General features: G+C 52.6%; 2 protein-coding genes across 2 annotated transcripts; one reads left to right on the top strand and one right to left on the bottom strand.

Annotated features, from left to right (window-relative positions):
* Positions 1–1,310: 1,310 nt before the first annotated feature.
* Positions 1,311–7,775, bottom strand: Ptges2 (prostaglandin E synthase 2). The gene is made up of 7 exons (XM_034496301.2): positions 7,463–7,775; positions 6,292–6,489; positions 3,855–3,913; positions 3,421–3,570; positions 2,922–3,122; positions 2,418–2,535; positions 1,311–1,870 (listed from the first exon to the last, which is right to left on the bottom strand). Exons 1-7 carry the CDS (start codon positions 7,736–7,738, stop codon positions 1,718–1,720), a joined length of 1,155 nt encoding a protein of 384 aa, XP_034352192.1. The 5' UTR covers positions 7,739–7,775; the 3' UTR covers positions 1,311–1,717.
* A 9,900-nt stretch (positions 7,776–17,675) lies between these two features.
* Lcn2 (lipocalin 2) lies at positions 17,676–21,429 on the top strand. Its single transcript, XM_034495869.2, has 7 exons — positions 17,676–17,886; positions 17,990–18,157; positions 18,672–18,808; positions 19,927–20,006; positions 20,146–20,265; positions 20,461–20,562; positions 21,179–21,429. Exons 1-7 carry the CDS (start codon positions 17,746–17,748, stop codon positions 21,196–21,198), a joined length of 768 nt encoding a protein of 255 aa, XP_034351760.2. The 5' UTR covers positions 17,676–17,745; the 3' UTR covers positions 21,199–21,429.
* Positions 21,430–21,694: the final 265 nt, after the last annotated feature.

Raw genomic sequence — 21,694 nt, 5'->3', positions numbered from 1 at the left:
ATACTTCATCTGCATAAGGATGAATTTCAAGTGCTGCTGGACATGACCTTTTAAAGGGAGAAGTTTAAGGTGGCTACTGGGCTACATGACCTCCTCCAAGGGGACAAAGATGGGGTGCAGGCTATGGGCTGGGACATACAGGCTTGGGGTTTGGATATGCCCTGCCCACTCTTGCTCCTCTGTCCCTCCCCACCGTCCCATGGCTTTTCGACCCCACAGGATGCAGGGATGAGGAGATAAAGGCTGGGAGGCTCACTCCCATCTTAGCTCCAGTCTCGGGACCCAGTGGCCTCTTCTGACCTCCACAGACACCAGGCGTGCACATGGTGCAGACATGCATGCAAGCAAAACATTCGTACACATTCAAAGATCAGAACAAGAGCCCACAGACTGTCCCAGCCTGGGTTGGCCACAGGCTGCCTGAAGGACCCTCAGCAGTATCTCTGGGGCCCAGCTCATCTGCACAGCAGAGGGTTGACACAACTGGCGCTGTCGGGCCTGGTGTCCTAATGTGCACCTGACCTGAACCTATTCCCCAACCTCTTCATCCCACGGCATCGTTGTTAAAGATTTATTTATGTATGTGAGTACACTGTCTTTCTTCAGACACACCAGAAGAGGGCATCAGATCCCATTACAGATGGTCGTGAGCCACCATGTGGTTGCTGGGAATTGAACTCAGGACCTCTGGAAGAGCAGTCAGCGCTCTTACCTGCTGAGCCATCTCTCCAGCCCCCTCGTTGGTTTTTGTATTTTTGTATTGCTGGTTTTGTAATTTGAGGCCGGCCTCAAGCTCACTATGTATGAAGGTTAACTTAGAACTTCTGATCTTCCTGCCTCCTGCAGAGATTACTGGTGTGCATTACCACACTGCGCTTAAATGACAGCCAAGGTGGAAACCAGGGCTTTCTGAGTGCTGAGAAGGCACGCTACCCAGTGAGCTGCACCTCCAGACTCTGTCTTTGGGAGACAGGGTCTCACGCTGCAGCCCCAGACCAAACTCCAGCTACTCCCACCTCAGGCTGTGGGGATTACAAGCGTGTGCCACCATACCTAATCTCCCCACTTTCTGAGAAGCAGGACTATCAGTGTACCCATCTGATAGACGGAGGCTTGGAGAGGAACATCACTGCCCAGAGCGTCATGGTCAGTGAGGAACATGCGCAGACTAACCATATCCAATTCCTGGGGATGTTCAGTGGGCACCAATTGCATGGCAGAGGCACCAGGCAGGCACAGCCCGCCCTGGCTTTCCTTGACTGAGAGCCCTGGCAGCATCCACCCCACAGAGCAGACCTCAGAACAGCAGCTGCCAGAGGGAAGCAGCAGGCATCTCCTTTATTACAAATACAACAGTCCCAGGCACCCGGGGAGAGCTGGACCAGGAGGCACGTGGCCAGGGCTTTTGTTAACAGACTGCCTTCCCCTCATCCAGGTCAGGACTCGCTCTGATCCCTGTCAACAAGGGATTGAGCCCTGGTAGAGTTGAAAAGAAGTCCCTGTTGAGAGACCAGGTCCCTGGAGGGTAGTCCTTTGTGACCCCAGGCCCTTTACCCTTCAAATAGCTGTAAGTTTGGGCCTTGTCCTCGGCATCAAGGGCCCTAGAAATGTCCAGTATCAGAAGTAGAGAACAGGGGACTAGGTAGATCAGAGACAAAATGACTCTGTCCCCTATGAGAATGGCCAGGGTCTGGTCCAGGTCTTGTGCCCCAGGCAACTAGTCCTTGCAGCTAGGGGGGACACAATGCACCGAGGGGGCTTCTTCAATGGCCCGCTCCATCCGAAGGTACCACGGCTGGATGCGTGAGTGTCGCATCAGGTCGTCAAAGGCCTCCAGACCCTCCATCACTCGCAGCACGCCATACACTGCCTAGGGAGGGTCAAGGATCAGTCACTGCACTGAGGCCATGGCCTGCCAAGACCTCAGATGAGGCACCCACACTGCCTGCTTGCTGCCAGTTGTGTAGGGTTTTGAAGAGGAGATATCTCAGCATCTGGTCAGACCAAGGCTACCGGGTTGGTTACCGGACTGCCCAGGGATAGGGCCTAAGGCCAGGCCAGTGAGACTTGCAGGTAAAGGCCTGGAGCCCAAGCATGCTGCAACTGAGCTAGGAAATCAGAGGGGGAGCCTAGGTTCTGCCACTCCAACTTAGGTCCCTGGATCCTGCCCAGCCGGAAACTATCCCCTTCCTGAGCCTTATAGATATAGGAACCACGAAAGCTGTTTGCTTTTGCTTTTCCCCCTGACAACACAACACACACACACACACACACACACACACACACATATACACACACACCAGACACAGTTCCTATGGGAAGCAGGGAATTGCAAAATGTGGACCTTCCCTGGGCTTTTCCTTCCCCACCACCCCACCCCAAAGGTAGGCCACTCTAACTATCACCATCAAACATACCAGGTCAGCAAGGTTAGGCTTCTGACCCCCCATGAACGGCCGGTCTTTGCCCACAGCTGTCACCCACTTGTTGGCTGCTTCATAGAGGTCTACCCGTACATCATCCTGCAGGTGGTGCCTGGGTAGAGAGAACAGTTGGTCAGGGAACTCCTTCCCCACCGGCTTCGGCACAGCCTCCTTTGTATAGAGCAGAAAGGCAGGGTGACCGGGGTGGTCCTAGGTGAGGGGATGGTACCTATATCACTGAGCACCTGCCCCCCTGAGTGACAGTGTGTGGCTCAAGACGAAAGGGACCCTGACAGAAAAAGAGGGCACAGGGTAGGGCCATGGCTTCTGACCCCAAAGCCTGGGTTAGGGAGTGATCAGTCGTGCTGGATCCCAGGCCTAGCTTGTCTTCTCTAGGCCTCAGTTTCCCTTTTCCCTCCCTGAGGGGTTCGATAGATGCTACCCAGACGCCATGGCAGGACTGGGGCAAGCAGACCCCTCTGCTGCACGAGCCATCACCTGCTTTTGAGGCGCTTGCTGATGAGGTACATGGCGGCTGCACCCACATACTTGGCCATGGTGGCCTCCAGAGCCCCAAACTTGCCCTCACGGACAATGTAGTCGAAGGAAGCCAAGGCCTCAGCAGGTGTTCGGTACACGTTGGGAGAGATGAGGTGCACCAGCCAGTCATCTGCCCACTGCCGCCACTTCATCTCCTCCCTGCGGATGCAGGACAAGAGAGTGTTGCACTGTCCCCGAGGCAGGGCCAGAGCTCTGCCCCAACACCCTGTCTCCCACAAGACAACCCAGAGCAGTGGTTCTCAGCCTACCTGACACTGAGACCCTTTAATACAGTTCCTCATGCTATGGTGAACCCAACCATAGTTATTTCGTTGCTACTCCATAACTGTAATTTTGCTACTGTTATGAATTGTAATGTAAACATCCAACATGCAGGGTACTGGATGTGGCTCTGCCTAGTCCACCCCACCCCTCATGCAGCCGCAGATCCACTCACGTCCGGGCTTCCTTCCCGCCATACATCTGCTGGGCCTCCTTCTCGTCCAACATGAGCCAGTACTTGTTGCAGAACTCTGTCACCTCCTTGCCCTGGTCATTCATGGCCTTCATGGGTGGGTAATAAGTGATGACCTCTTCCAGGGGCTGCCTTCAGGGGAAGGCTACAGCTTCAGCCTGACTCCGTCCTCCTGCCCCATGCATGGCCTACCAACCCAGCCCAACCCAGCCTGACCCAGTCACAACCCACCTATGTCGCCTCACTAGCAGCAAAAAGGGCTAGGTTAGACAGGAGAAATGCCTTCCTGCTAGAAGGAGATGCAGGAGCTAAGGAAGGCAGGCATTGGAGTAAGATACCTTTGGTCTCTTCTAGAAATGTCTATAGCAGCCCCACCCTTAGATACGGCCCTGCAGGGCCTCCCAGGAGCCACTTACCCTGAAACCAGGTAGGTTTTGAGGGCGCTAATGATGACTGAGGAGTCATTGAGCTGTTGCTGGAAGAGAAGAAACAACTGTCTTTTGTGATGCTGGGGACAGAACCTGGAGCCCAGGGCATATGGGACAAGCCCTATTACTAAGCCACACCCTTGCCCAAAAGGCAGGCTTGGCTCAGCCGCTCGGGCTAGCATGGAGGGACTGAGCTCCTTATAACAGCACCCAAGGTATCTGGTCCTCCAACCTGGGCACTGTGAATCCATCACAGAGGCACCCCAAAACTCACATCCTGAGCTCACTAGGTGACCAAGCATGGCTACTGGGGATGTAAGAATGGGAGAGCCTGGTGCTGGACCCCAATCCTACTCACTTGGCCTCTCGGCACCAAACGGCTGGGAAGGACCCAGAGGCTGCAAACAGTACCAAACCCAGCAGCAGGATTTTATCCTGACTGTACCCACAACCCAAGGCAGGGGATCCCATGGACTAATTAAGAAGCCAACCCAAATCCAGCACTTGAGAGGCAAAGACAGGTGAACTCTGAGTTCAAGGCTAGCCTGGTCCACAGATCGAGTTCCATGACAACCAGGGCTGCTATCCTACTTCAAAAAACAAAATAAAATAAAGTAAACAAACAAACAAACACTTGTAAACTGTGGTGCCTCATGTACACCCACAGACACATGCTAAATAGTAAATAAACAAATGTGTAATTAAAAAAAAAAATTTGTTGCCGGGCAGTGGTGGCGCACGCCTTTAATCCCAGCACTTGGGAGGCAGAGGCAGGCGGAATTCTGAGTTCAAGGCCAGCCTGGTCTACAGAGTGAGTTCCAGGACAGCCAGGACACAAAGAAACCCTGTCTCGAAAAAACAAAAAACAAACAAACAAAAAAGACCACTCTGATCTACAGAGCTGGTTCCAGAACAGCCAGGGCTACACAGAGAGACCCTGTCACAAAAAACCAGATCGAGTTTCAGAACAAGGGGAACACAATGAGCCTCTGTCTAAAAAACAAAACCCAAAAAGATATGTGCAAACAAACCCCAACACTGGGCATGGGTACATGCCCATAACCCTAGCAAGCAAGAGACCCAATGTAGGCCACATAACAAGCCTCTACCCAAAACAAAACAAAACAAAGCAGCAGTCCAGAGAGGTGAAAGTCAGCACACCGTGTGAAGGAGAGCTTTTGAGGCTGCTTGTCAGGAATCTGACATCCGCCAAGGACAAGGAAATAAGTTCAGGCAGGAATCTAATTTTAGGCTAAAACAGAGAAGTAATTTCAGTCAGGAATCTTAGGCTAGAACACAGAAGTAGGCCTAAGGCACGAATATGACATGGGCTAGGACAGGGAAGTAGGCTCAGATATTTTTGTCATCCTGATGAGCCCTTAGAAATAGTGACCACAGGACTTTGCTTATTGCCTTGCTTGTTCCTTGACTATTTGCATCTATTGTATTGATAGTTCCTCAACCTAGAACTGACCTAAATACTTGCATGTAATTAAAATGGTTTAAAAGCAAATTGGGAAAAAATAAACCTGCCTCAGCCTTCAGCCTCAGAACTGGCTGGGGTCATGCTTCGATATTGTCTAATTGTCTTTTTCTCATTCCTGCGCTGGAGAACCGGTTGACTGACTGAGCTAGCTTGGTCAACACAGGGTTAGTGTGCTGGCTAGCCTCATGTCAACTTGACACAAGCTACAGTTATTGAGAAAATGCCTCCGTAAGATCAGGCTGTAGACATTTTCTTAATTAGAGATTGATGGGGGAGGGGAGCCCATTGTGGGCGGTGCCACCCCTGGGCTGGGGTCTTGGGTTCTATAAGAAGGCAGGCTGAGCAAGCTACAGGGAGCAAGCAGTGAGCAGCGCCCTCCATGGCCTCTGCCGCAGCCCTGCCTCAGGTTCCTGCCCTGCATGAATTTCTGCCCTCACTGGCAGTGTAAACCTTTTCCTCTCCAACTTGCTTTTGGCCATGGTATTTCACCAGCAATAAAAACATGGTGTTTCATCACAGCAATAAAAATCGTAATTAAGACAGCTAGTGAGTGGCAGAGCCACACCTCAGACCCAGATTACCCCAACTACAAACACAGTTTGTTCATCCTAAGTGCATCCCGGGGCGATCACCGAGACTCAGCTGACAGGGAAGGAAAAGATTCTAAATTTATTTCACGGTTGTGGCTGTATCTGTAACTGTATCCAGCCACGCAGCCCAGACTAGCATCAAGACTCAAGGGTCTACAAGAACAACCTGGACTACAGGTTGCACTGCCCACCCCACGCTTATGCATCATTTTTCCTCCCTGGCTTTTCTCCCTGCTCATAATAGAGACCCGGGAATCACAAGTTCTGTTGAGTATAAAGCAGGATCAGAGCTAGGGAGACTCCTAGGTAGCTGGGGACAGAAAGGAGGCGTGAGATCCCCAAGGCTCACCAAGCTGTCTCCTTCCTGGGCCACCAGAATGGGCACCTTCCTGTAGGAGGAGAATTTGATCTCAGTCCTTCTCACAGGATTCACCTCCACTACCTGATAGGGTAGGGAGTGGAAGTCAAGGAAGGCACGGACTTTGCTGCAGAAGGGACATGTCTTGTACTGGTACAGGGTCAGCTGCAGGCGGTTGGACAGGGACAACTGGGGGAGAGAAAAAAAAACAGTGCTTGTAACACCTGGAGTCCCAGAACTCTTGCTCCACCTCTCCCGCCCCTAAGTAAACCTTTCTTCAGGGAGTCTTCTAAGGTAACCCTGAAAATAGAGAAAAGGTGGAGGGAACGGAGGGTGGGCAAAGGGCTCAGGGACTGACAGACAGCCTAGCTGCAAATGCCCAGCTGGTATACCACAGGGCCAGGAGGATCTGTGCGTGTGCGTGTGCGTGCGTGTGTGTGTGCGTGCGCTTTGAGAGTTCATTTTCCTCCTGTCCCAAATGGGACAAGACAATCCCAGGGTGTGTCTTCCTCCAGCTTCAATAGTCCTTAAGGTCTCCTCCACCCCTACCTCTCACTTCTCCAACTCTTTCTGGGTAACCGGCAGAGCTGACCAACTGGCCAGGCAGCACTGGCCAGAAGTGAGATCTACCTCAGATCTCCAAACGTGGAGGAGGCTGCATTTAGCTCCTCTGCAGGGAAGCCTTCAGGTGAGCTTACTACAGTTGCAGCCCCCTCCCCTCAGTCTTCAACTGGAAATCGGATGGGCAGGGAAGCGAGCAGGGAAGCACAGGGACTCCACTCCAGCTCCAGGGTTCAGGAAAAAAGCATGGGAGGCAGGGCGAAGGGCTAAGATCTGCAACTCATGAAAGGTCTACAGGGCTGCCGAGCCACGGTAGGCTGGAGCACGCCTCCAGTTGCGAGTCTGCAGTCAGGTTCACTCGTTCCATAAAGATTCCTCCCGGTGCCATACACACACCCCTAAATCACAGGAGAGAGCATGGCATGCGATGCATACAGCTCTAGGTGGTGGGCAACAGCCCACCCTCCTCGGACTCTTAAGGCCAAGACGCTTGCCCAAGGTCACAAGCGGGCGAAAGACGCCGCTCCTGACCCTGCGGCCTCTTAAGAGTTCAGGGCTAATCCCGGCTCCCCGTCAGCAGCCCGTGCCAGCCAAGCCTTACCTGCGCAGCCGAGTGCTCCGCGCGGAGGTCCTGGGAACGCTGGTGCCACCGCACGGTGTGGTACAGCCCGAGCGCACCGCCCAGGGCCAGCGCCGCCGCCCCCAGCAATCGCGGGCTCCCCTTGCGGACCGCGGCTCCCTGGCTTCCGGCCGCCGCCCTGGTGAAGCCGGCCCGGCTCTGTGCGGAGAGTGGCTGCCAGGGCCGTGTGAGCAGCCCCTCAGACAGGGTGCACCGGCCAGAGACAAGAACCCACGCAACGCGCGCTGCCTGGGCCATGTTCGTTCTGCCGTCGCTGCGGGCGGGCGCGCAAAACCAAAATGGCCCAGGAGCTAGGATTCCTTAAAGGGACAGACCTCCCAGCCTGCGTGTTGCCTAGGGTAACGATGACGCCAAGTAGAGGCCTTGAGGGGACTGAGAGCGCTTGCCTGTCTGAGAGGCAGCACACCCCAGGGGCTTTGGAAAAGGCTTGACGGAGCTGTCTTCTGGGTGTGCAACGGTGCCTGTGACTCGTGGTCGGGCGTTTCCACATCGTGCATCTACAATGTCAGGGAAAACGACGGTCTTCCGACACATGCACTCCCTAGAAAAGGTCCGACGCGGTCTCCAGTGGGTAGGCTGCAGCATCTCTGACTCTTTCGGCCCTCCCGCAATAGTGTACACTGCCGCTATGGTGCGAACCATAAACTTTTCTCAAACCCAGCGGGGGCCTTGGAAACCACGTGCCGCAGAAATGGCCCACGCTAAGGGGCCGGCTCGCCAACCCGAAAGCGTCGAAGGCTCAAAAGGGAGTGAGCGAAGGTCCCGGGACACCCCAATCCTTTGCGAGCTCACTGGTCTTAACCGAGCGCCGACCTCCACCGCCCAGGCTTCTCCGCGGACAGCCCTAGCATGACCCCGCCCCAAAGCCGAAAGAGGGCGGGGCTGTATAGTGGGCGTGGAATCGAGGAGCTGTGGGGTTTGTCGATGAGCGTGTATGGAGATTTGGGGGACTGGCTGTGGAGGATCCGGGGTCCGATCTGGGTACGAGCCACTGCCTTCACTTTCTCCTGGGCCTGGCAGCGCCAGAGCCCACAATATCCAGCCGCAACTGGAACCTGCGAATGCAGGCCTAGGCGAGCGAAAAAGGCCAAGTGGCCCCAGCATGCTTTTCTGTGAAAACCCAGCTGGGAAGAGAATAACGGGCTTAAAAGGCACGGAAGATCCCGGCTCAAACACCGCCTCTAAGTAGGGCAGGAGTGTCCTAAAACAGTCCCGGGACTACCCAGGACGGCATCCTGGAACAAATGCCTGGAGCCTGCACCTGGTACCTACCAATCTTGCTCTACAATTGGGGAATATGAGGCCGTAGAAGTCCCAAACTGACCAAAATTTCAGAAAGGTGGCACTGCAGCCTGGGCTGAGAGGCCCCACTGTCTGTCCACTTCTCGGCCCCAAACGGTCTCTGATAAGTTCCCAGTCCTCTCTTCACCTATCCTTTCTCTCTGTCCACTCTCTGGTCTCCCCCTGACTTCTGATCCTAGTAGGCTTCATCCAAGGACTCGGCAAGGACTCCCTTGTCCCTCGTGGCCCGGTAAAGCCCATCCCCAGTGTGGCTGGGATGTCTGGGACCCTCCAAAATCTATAAACTGAAACTTAAGAGCAGAATGGTCATAATAATAATTGAGTCGTTTCAGGGGGGTGATTAGATCACCTTGTAAGAATGGAATTAGTACTTTTGCCAAAGGCCCACAGGTTACAGACTGTCTGCCCTTGTCTGCCTTCTGAAATGCAGGCTTCCTGCAGGATGCCAACCCAGAGGAACTGGCATTGTTATCTCCATCTTGAACTCTGACCCTCTAGAGCTGTAAGGAACAGGTCTCTCACCATTTCCCCAACATTTAGTCTAGGCCTTTTTGTCAGGGTAGCAGGAACAGAATGAAGCCTGGCTTTGGTCAGTCCCATCCTGATTCCAGGCCTGAGTTTTTCTGCCTTTTCTACACTTGGAACATTGCCCATAGCCCACACCCATCTCCAAGGAGGCACGTGAACAGGCCACCCGTTCTCACTTTCACCCTTGCTCCTGCCTTGGTGGCCAAGTAGGAGCCCAGGAGCCCACCCACACTCTGTTTTGCCTCCTGCACCTGCCACCCTGAGACTCCAGAGGTCCTTCCCTGAGAGTCTTCCCACACAGAATCCACTCAACAGCTGATTTGCAAAAAACATTAGGCTGACTGGAAGAAATCCAGCTATCTCATCACTCAGAGACAGGTGGGTGTGAGCGTGAGTCCAGCCTGGTCTATGTAGTTCCAGGGCAGCCAGGGCTACATAGTGAGATCCTGCCTCAAAATAAAAAATACAAATAAAAAAAATAAAGAAGCCAGACCATAAAGACTATTTACTACATACTTTCATTTGGTTAAAGATCTGTATGTTTTTATTTTATGTGTATATGTTGTTTTGCCTGCATGTATGACTGTGTACCATATACCTGCAGTACCACAAAAGGACAGAAGAGGGCATCTGATCCCCTGAAGCTGGAGTTAACAGACAGCATGCTAGTACTAGGACTCAAATCCAGGTCCTCTGCAAGAGTAAGAGTGTTCTTAACTACTGAGCCCTCTCTCCATGCCTTAGTTTTGTATTTATCGTGTGTGTGTGTGTGTGTGTGTGTCTGGGTGTTTATGTGTACCACATGCTTGCAGGTTCCTAAGGAGGCCAGAGCAGCCCACCAGACCCCTTGGAACCAACGTACAGACAGTTGTGAGCTGCCATGTAGGTTCCGGGAACCAAACCCAGTTTTTTTTTTTTTTTTTTTTTTTTTTTTTTTTTTTTTTTTTTTTTTCAAGAGCAGCCAAGCACCCTTAACCACTGAGCCACCTCTCCAGGCTTGGTTTTATTTTGCTTTTAGACAGGGTCTCACTTTGTAGTCCAGGCTGGCCTGGATCAGTCCACCTGTTTCAACCTCCAAAGTACAGAATTGCAGGCCCTCTGAAGCCTTTCCTATGTACACAATTAAGGCCAAAAATATCCCTGTGAACTGTGAGTCCCACAGGCCCTAGGGAATATGTTGCTTCCTGGGTTGATGTCTCCAGTTGAGGAAGGGTGCCTCAAAGTACAATCTGCTGTTCAGTTTGGATGGCTTTTCAAATGGGTCCTCCTTAATGTCCACTGGGTCCAGCAGATGGACACCCCAACCTAACCTGGGGCAACTGTTTGATTCTGGCCTACAATTCTAAGCTATAAGAGGAATACAGAAGTAGGTGGGGAAGGACCTCCAGCCCCACCCTAGCTCCTGGTACAGCAACTCCGGTAAGGAAAGGAGGGACCCTCAGAGCGCCCCCTGGTGGCTAAAGCACAAATTGTAAGGTGGAACTTGACATGCACTTAGGGGCTGACCCCTAAGTGGGCTGGAGTCAGACAATTGCTCAGGAGAAGTCTAAGGCAGACTTTGGAAATTCATACCGAGCCAGTGGATCCCAGTATGTTCTCTGCCTCTGACTGCTCTTAGTGGCTCCCATCCCTTGTTCAGGATGCTGTGAGCTCTGCAATGGTGCCTTCCCTGCCATGATGGACTGGTGCCATGATACACAATGAGCCTGCCTTCCCTTAAACTGTCAGATATTTTGGTAATAGAAATGAAATGTAATGGACGTGGAGGAGGGGTAGAGAAGGCCACACATAGAGACCATGAAGCTGGAAGATGCTAAACACATCTGATTCTCAGAACCATGGGAGGAGAGAGCCCTGAACCCGGCACAGAGAAAATTTTACTTTTTTTTTTTTTTTTTTTTTTTTTTTTTTAGTTTTTTTCGAGACAGGGTTTCTCTGTGTAGCCCTGGCTGTCCTGGAACTCACTCTGTAGACCAGACTGGCCTTGAACTCAGAAATCCACCTGCCTCAGCCTCCCAAGTGCTGGGATTAAAGGCATGCACCACCACTGCCCGGTGAAATTTCACTTTTAAAAAAAAGCATTGATTGAGTGTGTGTGTGTGTAACACACATGCTGTATGAAAATCAGAGGATAACTTTTGGGAATTGATTCTCTCCTTCTACCATGAAGGTTCCAGGGATTAAACTCAGGATATCCGGCTTGGTGGCAAGTGAGCCCCTTGCCAGCCCTTTTCTCTTTATTATTTTTAAAAGATAAGGCCTTATGCTGTAATCCATACTGTGTTAGAACTTGCTCTGTAGACCAGGTTAGCCTTCATCTCATGACAGTCTTCTGCCTCAGCCTCCTGAATGCTGGGACTACAAGTGTGAACCACTACACTTGGGTACAGAGCGGATTATGTGTACAAATGTCTGAGGTGGTGCCATGGGGGTCAGGACTTGCACACTTGTGAAGGTCAGGGGACGACCTGGGAGTCAGTCCTCACCTGTTTGAAAAGGTCTCCTCTTTGTTGCCTGTGCCAGGCCAGCATGCCCCAGGGCTTCTGAGGTTGATCCTTCTCCTCTTCCCTCTCACACAGCAACCCTGAGGGCACAGGCGCATGGTACCACCCCTGGCTTTTATGTGGTTTCTAGGGATTCAAACTAAGACCCTGAGAGTCACAAAGCCAGTGCTTTCCCACTGAGCCATCTCCTGCGTCCCTGAACACTGCATTTCCGACTTCTGGGGTTTGAAAGCTGTGACTCTAAGCCACCAAATGTGGTAATCTGTTGTAATATGGTGATTTGGGAAACTCTCGGCATTTCCCAATTGTAGACGCCATTGACAGGAAACACTGTTAGAAAAGTCTGCTCTTGAGAGAAGACTGAGTGTAGCCAGCAGCAGACCTATGGATGAGGAAAGAGGCGGGCCAACACCCATAGGAAGTGGGAAGAAAATGGATTCTATCTACAGAAGTGTGGGGGGCGTAGCATAGAACAGGGAGATCCAGTGGTGTCTGGAGGGGACACAGGCTTCTGCCTCTGGCTGACTAAGACTGAGAGGTCTCAAGAAGGGTAGTCCCAATCTCCAAGGCCTGAGGGACTCTGGGTCCAGAATGAAGTACCCAGTCCCATGTTGTCTGTCCATCACACCCAAAAGTTCCACTGTGAGCGGAGTTCTGAAAGCCATGCGGGATGGTAGCTACTCTGGCCTAAGCCCTGTCCCCAGGAACTCACTCTTAACTCCTCAACCCTGATATGGTTTCTTGAGAAGGACTACAAGAAGTTCAGCAGCCAGGGCAAGGCCGAGATCTCAGGGGCCATTATCAACATGGCTCTACCATGTTCCTTGAGCCACCTTCCCTGTCAATCGCCCATCTGCACTGGTTCAGGTCAGTCCTATGTAAAGGTAGACACACTGGCCTCACTGCCAGTTAGGTACACCCATGCCTTCTCTCCCAGGTGGCTCAGTCACTGAAACCACTGGGATGAACAGAGAGGGGCAGGATGGGCTGGCACCTTTCAAGAGCTCTCAGAGCCCCCCACCCCACAGTAGTGTGGGTGCCATGGTTCTGGAATTAGAGACATGCTCTCAGACACCTAGCCTTTAACCATTCCAGCATCTACTCTCCTGCCGCCTGGGCTACATATTTTCCTGATCTGTCCTGGGCTCGAAAGGCACAAGAGAGAAGCAACCTTTAAGGGAATGTATGCCTGTTCTGGTTGGTTTTGTGTGTTTACTTGACACAAGCTGGAGTTATTACAGAGAAGGGAGCCTCCCTTGAGGAAATGCCTCCATGAGATCCAGCTGTAAGGCATTTTCTCAATTAGTGATCAAGGGGACAGGGCCCAGCCCACTGTGAATGGTGCCATCCCTGGGCTGGTGGTCCTGGGTTCTATAAGAAAGCAAGCTGAGCAAGCCAGGGAAAGCAAGCCAGTAAGTAACACCCTTCCATGGCCTCTGCATAAGCTCCTGCCTCCAAGTTCCTGCCCTGTGTGAGTTCCTGTCCTGACTTCCTTTGGTGATGAACAGCAATGTGGAAGTGTAAGCTGAATAAACCCTTTCCTCCCCAGCTTGCTTCTTGGTCATGATGTTTGTGCAGGAATATAAACCCTGACTAAGACTGCCTGTCCTCTTACACAAGCCACCTCTGATGGTGTCCATCAGAGGTCCAGTCCAGCTAAGGTCTGAGAAGCAGGGAACTGGGGCATGGTGCCAAGGAATGGCTGCCCTAGACATGCCCCTTGTGTGACCAGGCAAGAGTTGCCCGGCCCAGTGTGCTCAGCGCTCAGCAGACACCCACCGCCTCTTGGGTACCTGGTGCCTGCTGCAGACCTGCCCAGGGCTGTGCCCTACAGGCCCCTGTACCTGTGCTCATGTTGGCCCTCTCGCGGGCCTCTGCCTGCATAGGCATCCATGCTCTGGATGAAAAAAAACATACACTGAGAGACAGGCTCCGAAGGCCTCACCCCTCCCTAAGGATCTATGTGCAGTAGATGTTGCTGAGGGAGGAGATGCATTTATTTCCTTCTTTTCTTCCTGTCTTTCTTGTCTGTCTGTCCTTTTGTCTTTCATTCTGTCTTCTTTTTTTGAGACAGAGTCTTGCTATGCCCACTTTATGAGCTATTTTCTCGCTGGATATAGTGCTGCACGCTTTTGATCCCAGCACTTGGGAGACAGAGCCAAGTGGATCTCTGTGAATTCGAGGCCAGCTTGGTCTGTATAGTGAGTTCCAGGGCAGCTAGAGCTATATAGTGAGACCCTGTCTCAAAAATTACCAAATGAAATAAGAAATAGTTTTTTTTTTTTTTTTTTTTTTTTTTTTTTTTTTTTTAAAATCAAGCCAGGCGGTGGTGGCGCACGCCTTTAATCCCAGTACTTGGGAGGCAGAGGCAGGCGGATTTCTGAGTTCGAGGTCAGCCTGGTCTACAGAGTGAGTTCCAGGACAGCCAGGGCTACACAGAGAAACCCTGTCTCAAAAAAACCAAAAAAAAAAAAAAAAAAAAAAAAAAAATCAAAGTGTATGGTCACCATCAGCTACACAGTAGTAAGTTCAAGGCCATCCTGGGCTACATGAGACAGTGTCTCTAAATAAATAAATAGATAATAGTTGAGAGAGAGTGAGAGAGACTTTCTTCAGCTGCGTAACCACTGGTAAGTTACCTGTACTCCCATAAACAACCCTCTACCCGCCTGCCATGGTCCTGTAAGCAACCCTAGTGAAACTCATTGGGACACACAGACACACACACCCCAACACCAACCAAACATGAATGTTGGAAGGAGACTAGTCCGAAAGATGAAGGGGACCATGAGGAGTCGGAAGGGTCAAGAGAGGTTAATGTAATGTGAATATGATCAAAATATCTTATATACATGTATGCCATAATGAAACTAAAGGAATTTAGACCAACAGACAGGGGCACCCCTCTAAGGCACATTTGGGCCAGACACCCACAGATCAGATCCAGGGGTGACCTTGGGCACAGACTTCAAGCAGCAAGACCTGTTTACTTTCTGTCAGTCAGATCCCTCCCCAGATAGGGGAATCCAGTGGGTGCGCGGGGAATGTTTCAAGGGTCTTTTCAATGTTTCAAGAGCTTTTCCCAAGCAAGGTCCCATGTCATGGAGGGAGCAGGGGCTGGGAGACCCTCTAGAACCCTGGAGCATCTGGTGCAAAGACACTTCTGGAAACAGAGACTCGAATCACACCCTGGAGAGGTGAGCATCTCCCACTCCTTCCCACTAGAGTGACAGGGAGCAGAGACAACTGGACCCATCTGTGGACTTGAAGATTTCCTGGGGCTGTGCCTGGGCCCATTTTATTTGTTTATTAGCAGGGCTGAAGATGGAGCCCAGGGCCCTGGACACACTAGACGCGTGCTCTACCACTGAGCTGTGTTCCTAAGTCCTCTCCAGGCTTTCTTGCCTCAGGTCTCCTCCCAGGCAGCCCAGGCCCTGAAAAGCCTGTTTAGTGGACCTGCATTCCAGCCGAACTGAGGGCCAGACTGGAGGGCGGGGCTGCATTAGCTCCAGCCCCTCAAGGCCAGGGTCGCCAGTTTCTGGATCAGAATGTCAGACTGGATTCTTGAGATACAATAACCGAGGAGCCTCTCATGTGGGTTGGACCTGGGTCGGGTTGCATAGCTGCTGGAGATCTCTGGCCTTATGATCTTGGAAAACCCAAGTGTGACCCAGGCGTGGTGCTACTAAGTTCAGTGCCAGCCTGGATTACACAATGAGACCTGGTATCAAAATAAATAATAATAAAAGAAGTATCTGGTGTGGTTGGTGATGTGTGCCAACACTCCAGAGGTAGAAGAAGTAAGAGAAAAAAGGAAGAGAGAAAGGAGGAGGGAGGGAGGAAGGGAGGAAGAAAAGAAAGGAGACCGACTGGATAAGAGGTGGAGGCAGGAGGATGAGAAGTTCAAAGTCATCTTTGGTGACACAGGGAGTTTGAGGCTAGCCTGAGCTTTAAGGATTCTATTTCAGAGAGAGGGGGCTCAGGGGAGACCTAGCACAATCCTGGGGGGAGGGCACATGAAGCAAGAATCAGCAGGCTGAAGGCGGTTGTGTGCGTTGTACCTGAAACAGCCAGGGTCCTGAGCTAGGCCATGTCCCCTCCCACTCTTAATTCTGACCTTCTAGTTTTTCCAGACCCAGCTCTCTGCCCCAGTTCATACTGGGCCAGTTCCACTGGTCACTCTGCCCCTTGATTTTCAGAGTCTAGAACAGTCTGCCCGTCCAGCTCTTCTGAGATGCTGGTCTCTGTTTTTCCTGACTGAAAATTCTTGGGGGCTCTGTCTACACCCAACAGTCCCCAAAGACTCAGTGGTGCCTTTAATTTATATATGAGTTTGTTTGTTTTAAGTCAAAGGTCTTGCAGTCTAGCCTTGCCTCAAACTCCCAATGCAGACCAGGCTGGCCTGGCCTTGAAGTCATAGAAATCCTTTGCCTATGCACCGAGTGTTGGGCTAAAGGCGAGAGCCACCAGATACGGCTTTCAAGGAGACTTTTGAAACTAATATGTTCAGTTGGAAAGTTGGCGGGGGGTTGGACTGTTGGAGATAGTACTTGGGGTCTCCCACATGCTAGACAAACCCTTCACCACAGAGCTGCATCCCCAGCTCATGAATACCTTTTAAGGTCACAGAGGGTAGAAGGGGCAGATCCCCTAGGGCTGAGCTAGAGGGGCTAGAAGGGTGGGGAGGTCACTGGTGCCTCAAGAATGACAGGCTCTGGTGGCCACATTGTCCCCACAGCTTGGCTCAGCTTTGCTTCCTGGTCTTTCATCATCCAGGGACTGAGGGGACAAATCTAGTGCTGTGGTCTCTCTGGCATGGGGGAGGGGAGACTGCATCCTAGGTGTGTGTATGTGTGGGGGTGAGGCTATATCCTACTTACTAGGTTAAGATCCCCCTATAAGCTTTCCCTCACTGCTAACCACCCCAGAGCCAGGCAGCGGTAGAGGGGAGAGGTCAGGTAGATCAGTGAGCCCTTTTGGTCCCGTGCAGGGCCAGAGGACTTCAATCCAGCCTCAGGTCAGATGTTCAGATGCAGCTCCTGAGTAAGGCACCTGGGGGTTGGGGGGACGACACAGTATAGCATCTGGGATCCACCACTACCTGCAATGGATGTTGGCCAGGCCCCAGAGAGGAAAGGGCTTTCCTCAGGACTAGGCTGGAATCAGCTGGAGAGGGAGAGCCCTGAGGCTGGGCCACCACTAGGTTCCTCTGCTCAAGGCTATGGCCTGGGACAGAGGGCTGCCTTCTCAAGGGGGGATGACTTAAGGAGAAGGTGGAAATTTGCTTCTGTCCAAAGTAACTAGAGTACACAGGGCAGTGTGGACACACAACACACACACACACACACACACACACACACACACACACACACACACATCTACTTTTCCCAGGGGTTGGTGTTCCCCCAAGTGATCCCCTTGTCCTCTGTGCTAAGTTGGCACTGAGGTTGCAGTCCTTGCCTTTGAAAGCAGCCACAGCTAAGGACCGTGTGGCACAGGAGAGCGGGTGTCCCTGAGAGTTCAGCTGCTGCCCTGTCCCTGTAAATGGCGTGGGGTCATGGGAACGTGAAGGGGCTCAAGGTATTGGACACTCCCAGGCTAATCTTTTGGACGCCTGACCCTGTGCCAGGACCAAGGCTGAGTTGGCAGGCTCAGAACAGGGCGTCCCATTCTTCCCTGTCTAGAACATTCACTCTCAGCTTCCTCAAACCCCAGACAAGGAAGCAGCACAGGGTCTGGTATTCAGATGGCTCTGCAGGTGTGGCTGCAGGGGGTGGGGCAGGGGAGCCCTCACCACTTTCTGATTTACTAGGACTCCTAGAGGGTTATGGGGGTAGGGAGGCTGTCCAGATCTGAGCTGCTGACCCACAGGCAGTGCCCTTGTGCCTGCCAGAATATAGAGCTCTGGGAATGTCCCTCCAGTCCCCCCAACCCCCTGCAGCCCTATTGCTCAAGCTTGCACAGTTCCGACCTGGGGGAGAGAGGGACAGAAGTCTTGCCAAGTATTTCAACAGGATGTGCTGGCAATTACTTCATGGTTTCCTGGACTTGGTAAAGGATGGACTACCCCACCCGACGGGGGGCTGGCAGCCAGGTAGACCTATAAAGAGTCCCCCTGAGGAGTCCTCCTCACTCTCTGCTCTCCCTCCTCCAGCACACATTGGACCTAGCAGCTGCAGAAACGATGGGTCTGAGTGTCCTGTGTCTGGGCCTTGTCCTGCTTGGGGTCCTGAAGAGCCAGGCCCAGGATTCAACTCAGAACTTGATCCCTGCCCCATCTTTGCTCAATGTCCCCCTGCAGCCAGGCTTCCGGACCGATCAGGTAGGACCCTGGAGGGCTGCTGCAGGAGGGGCCAGGGAAATGGAGCAGGTGGGAGGAGAGGCCAAAGGTTTCTTAGACAGTGCTGGGTAGGATGGCTAGAACTCTGGGAGGCCAGGGTCCAGGCTTCCGCCTAGCATCACTCTGTGTCCGAGGGGATACCTCACCTCATGCTGCTCAGATAGTCACTCTGACAGAGTTTCACAGGTCTGTACCTCCTCTCCCCTAACCTCCGTTGTTCCTGTAAGGTAGGAATCTCTTCAGTTACTCCTCACTGAGAAGGAAATGAGAGTCCAGCAACCCCTCCCCCAAGACCACCCCATCCTGCCAACTCATGGCTAACTCCAGCTAGGATCTTGTCTACCCTTGAAAGAGGCTAACACCTGCCAGTATCTCTAGACAGACCGAGCCTGGGGCCCTGCTGCCCTCCAGCTGGGGTGCCCGAAGGAACCAAGACAAAGAAGCGTGAGGAGCAGCCTGTAAGGCCATCCCCGGCTCCATCTCTCATTTCTTGCAGTTCCGGGGCAGGTGGTACGTTGTGGGCCTGGCAGGCAATGCGGTCCAGAAAGAAAAAGAAGGCCACTTTACGATGTACAGCACCATCTATGAGCTGCAAGAGAACAATAGCTATAATGTCACCTCCATCCTGGTCAGGTGAAGCCCTGTCACAGCCCAGAACTGGCTCATTGCTTGCTCTTTCCTTCTCTCATTCCTGTCTTCTGTCAGAGGAGGAAGGACACACAATCTATAGAAAACAAGAGGGAGAAGCTAGAAAGATGGCTCAGTCCACTGAGTGCATGCCATGTCAGCAGGAGATGCTGAGTTCGATCCCCAGGGATAAGCATAGAGGGGCCAAGTGTGGCATCCCAGCCGTGGGAAGGAGGAGGGGTCAGGAGCCCTAGGACTTGCTGGGCAGCCAATCTGATCTAAACATTGAGCTCACCTTGTCTCAAAAATAAGAAGGGCTGGGGAGACGGCTCAGTGGTTAGGAGCACTGGCTACTCATGGCCATCTGAGCAAGGGTTGATGGGCAACTCGGTGTGAATGGGATAGCCTCTGGACATCTCGCCCTATGCCAAGGCTTGGTTGGGGGCTTCTACAAGGAGAACTGTGGCTCAGTTGGAGCAAGGGAGAGTGGGAAGAATGGCGGAGGGGAGGGCAGGCAGCCAGTGGAAGAGATGTGGGTGGGGTGTGGGGTGGGTCTGCAGAGCGGAGCCAGGGCCACACTGCAGTATGATACGTACTGCCTCTGGCAGCTACATAGGCTGGAGTTCTCTCCGGAATATCTGAGGACCATATGAATGGCAGGTTTGGGGAACTCAGCTATGCAAGGCAGGGGATCGAGCAGGACTTAGGGAAACTTCACCTCTGGGCATACATAGTGCTTGGCTTGGAGCAGGCTGGCGGCTCAGGGTCAGCTGCCAAGAGAGGTGGTAGAGAGGGAGCAGAGAAGAGTAGGGTACTGTCTGGGGCCTGGGTTCTTGTATATGGGAAGAGGGGCTAAGACAGGTATGGGTGGGGACAGTGGGGGATGGTCAGTGGGTGCTGGGAGAAGGGTCTCAGCAGGATCAGCTAGGGCAGACTCAGAGGGGGAAGGAAGACCTAGGTACCTCTAAGATGGGTGGGCAGGGCCTCCTGCCAGGTTTGGTGGCCGGCTATTATGGGTTGGAGGAAGAGGGGTGGGCGACATCAGAATGCTAGACCTATCTGCTCTAGTCCAAAAGACATTCCAGCCTATGTCACATCCCTGTTTGCTCTCATCTCTTCCACAGGGGCCAGGGCTGTCGCTACTGGATCAGAACATTTGTTCCAAGCTCCAGGGCTGGCCAGTTCACCCTGGGGGACATTCACAGTGAGTCCTGAGTCCAGCGGGGTCCTTGTCCCTCCACTCATATTTTATTGTGGGGAAAGCCACTCTGAAAGTTGGGGAGAACTTCCCTTCCTCTTATCTTGGGCAGACAGAACCCATCCCTCCTTCTTCATGCCCTCAGACTATCCTCAGGTACAGAGCTACCATGTGCAAGTGGCCACCACTGACTACAACCAGTTCGCCATGGTATTTTTCCAGAAGACTTTTGAAAACAAGCAATACTTCAAAATTACCCTGTATGGTGAGTTCTTGCCTGACCCTTAGGGACTCAACTTCAGGTTACACCTAGGGTTGAGATCACAAGTCTTAGCTTCAGCCCCTTCAAGGAGTGTTCTCTCTGCAGACCTCCATGGATAACAAGTCTGAGGGTTCGTTTGGTAGTTGAGTCATACTTATGGAGTGTCCTGTGGCTGCTCTCTGGCCATCTTGGTTGCAGGAAGAACCAAGGAGCTGTCCCCTGAGCTGAAGGAGCGTTTTGTCCGCTTTGCCAAGTCTCTGGGCCTCAAGGATGACAACATCATTTTCTCTGTCCCCACCGGTAAATGGCCAGTTGGGGAGATAGGGAGGGGATGTGGGGATGTGGGGACCGTCCAAGCTGGTACTTACCAACCAGGGGAAGGGAAGACTTCATCCCCTGCTCTAGCCATTGGGATCCACTTTGAGCTCTGGGAGACTGTGTGACGCCTCAGGGTCCATCCAGTCCTCAGGGATCTCAGCCCCGAGTTTTCCTTCTGGCAGGTGACCCAGGTCTTGCCCAGATGAAGATTCCAGGTTCCTCATCTTGCTGCCCCAAGCCTTGTCCTACAGCCAAAGGCTATTTCCTCTCTAAACCCTGAACCTTGCTGACCTGGGCTCCTCCCATTCCCATAACTTTAGAGACATCTTGCTTTCAAGTGGCCTGGGTAGAAGACTCCATCCAGGCTACACAGAGCCACCAGCTGAAGGCTACCAAGGCTCGGAGGAGAAACAGGCAGAAAGCCTGGGTACACTTGCACTATGTAGCCACCCCTCCCCCACAGCAGCCCTCCATGCCTCTCTGCCACACTGCTCTGCAGAGGTCACTCTGCTGCCCCAACCATGAAAGAAGGCCCAGGCAGCCAGAGGTCACCCACATGTTCCCTCTGCTCTGTTCTAATGAGCTTTCTCTCCTACAGACCAATGCATTGACAACTGAACAGGCAGTGAGTGTGGCTGACTGGGATGCAGAGGCCTGATGGTTTATTTGGGCACCGTCTGTCTGTCTGCCACTCCATCTTTCCTGTTGCAACCTGGCTGCCCCACCAGCCACGGTACCAGCGAGCATCTGATGCCTCTTCTTATTTGGTCAGCACTCCTCACCCACCTGCCTTAACGCTGCCCCATCAATGGTGCCCTCTTTCTGCTGAATAAACACATGTCCCCTGTTCTCTGAGTCTGTACTGCTTAACCCCATAACAATGCCCACAACAATGAAGGGCAAAGGGTAGGCTGACACCAACAGCATTCCAGCCTGGTGGTAGGGCCACAGAGAGAAGGCCCCAGAACTCCAGCCTACCCTCAAGCTTTCCTGCCATGGTCATCAACTGCCCCAAGTCGTCCCACACAGAACAATACTGCCCTCACTGCTGTTTTGGCTTGGTACCCCTAGTCAAGCCCTGGGCTCAACCCCCAGGGTTGTACGAGCTTCTCCA

Source organism: Arvicanthis niloticus, chromosome 2 (assembly GCF_011762505.2).
Source record: "Arvicanthis niloticus isolate mArvNil1 chromosome 2, mArvNil1.pat.X, whole genome shotgun sequence".
Lineage (NCBI taxonomy): Eukaryota > Metazoa > Chordata > Mammalia > Rodentia > Muridae > Arvicanthis > Arvicanthis niloticus.
Note: the sequence above shows the minus strand (reverse complement) of the source record. Positions and strands in the feature narration are given on the sequence as shown.

What these genes read in the sequence shown, in the direction of transcription:
- Ptges2 (XM_034496301.2), bottom strand. Translation starts at nt 7,738, where the DNA reads ATGGCCCAGGCAGCGCGCGTTGCGTGGGTTCTTGTCTCTGGCCGGTGC. An exon ending in CCCAGGAAGGAGACAGCTTG is followed by an intron (nt 3,914 to 6,291) that starts GTGAGCCTTGGG and finishes CTTCTCTTCCAG; the next exon opens with CAACAGCTCAATGACTCCTC. An exon ending in AGCCTAACCTTGCTGACCTG is followed by an intron (nt 1,871 to 2,417) that starts GTATGTTTGATG and finishes GACCCTCCCTAG; the next exon opens with GCAGTGTATGGCGTGCTGCG.
- Lcn2 (XM_034495869.2), top strand. Translation starts at nt 17,746, where the DNA reads ATGTCCCTCCAGTCCCCCCAACCCCCTGCAGCCCTATTGCTCAAGCTT. An exon ending in CAGGCTTCCGGACCGATCAG is followed by an intron (nt 18,158 to 18,671) that starts GTAGGACCCTGG and finishes CATTTCTTGCAG; the next exon opens with TTCCGGGGCAGGTGGTACGT. An exon ending in GTCACCTCCATCCTGGTCAG is followed by an intron (nt 18,809 to 19,926) that starts GTGAAGCCCTGT and finishes TCTCTTCCACAG; the next exon opens with GGGCCAGGGCTGTCGCTACT.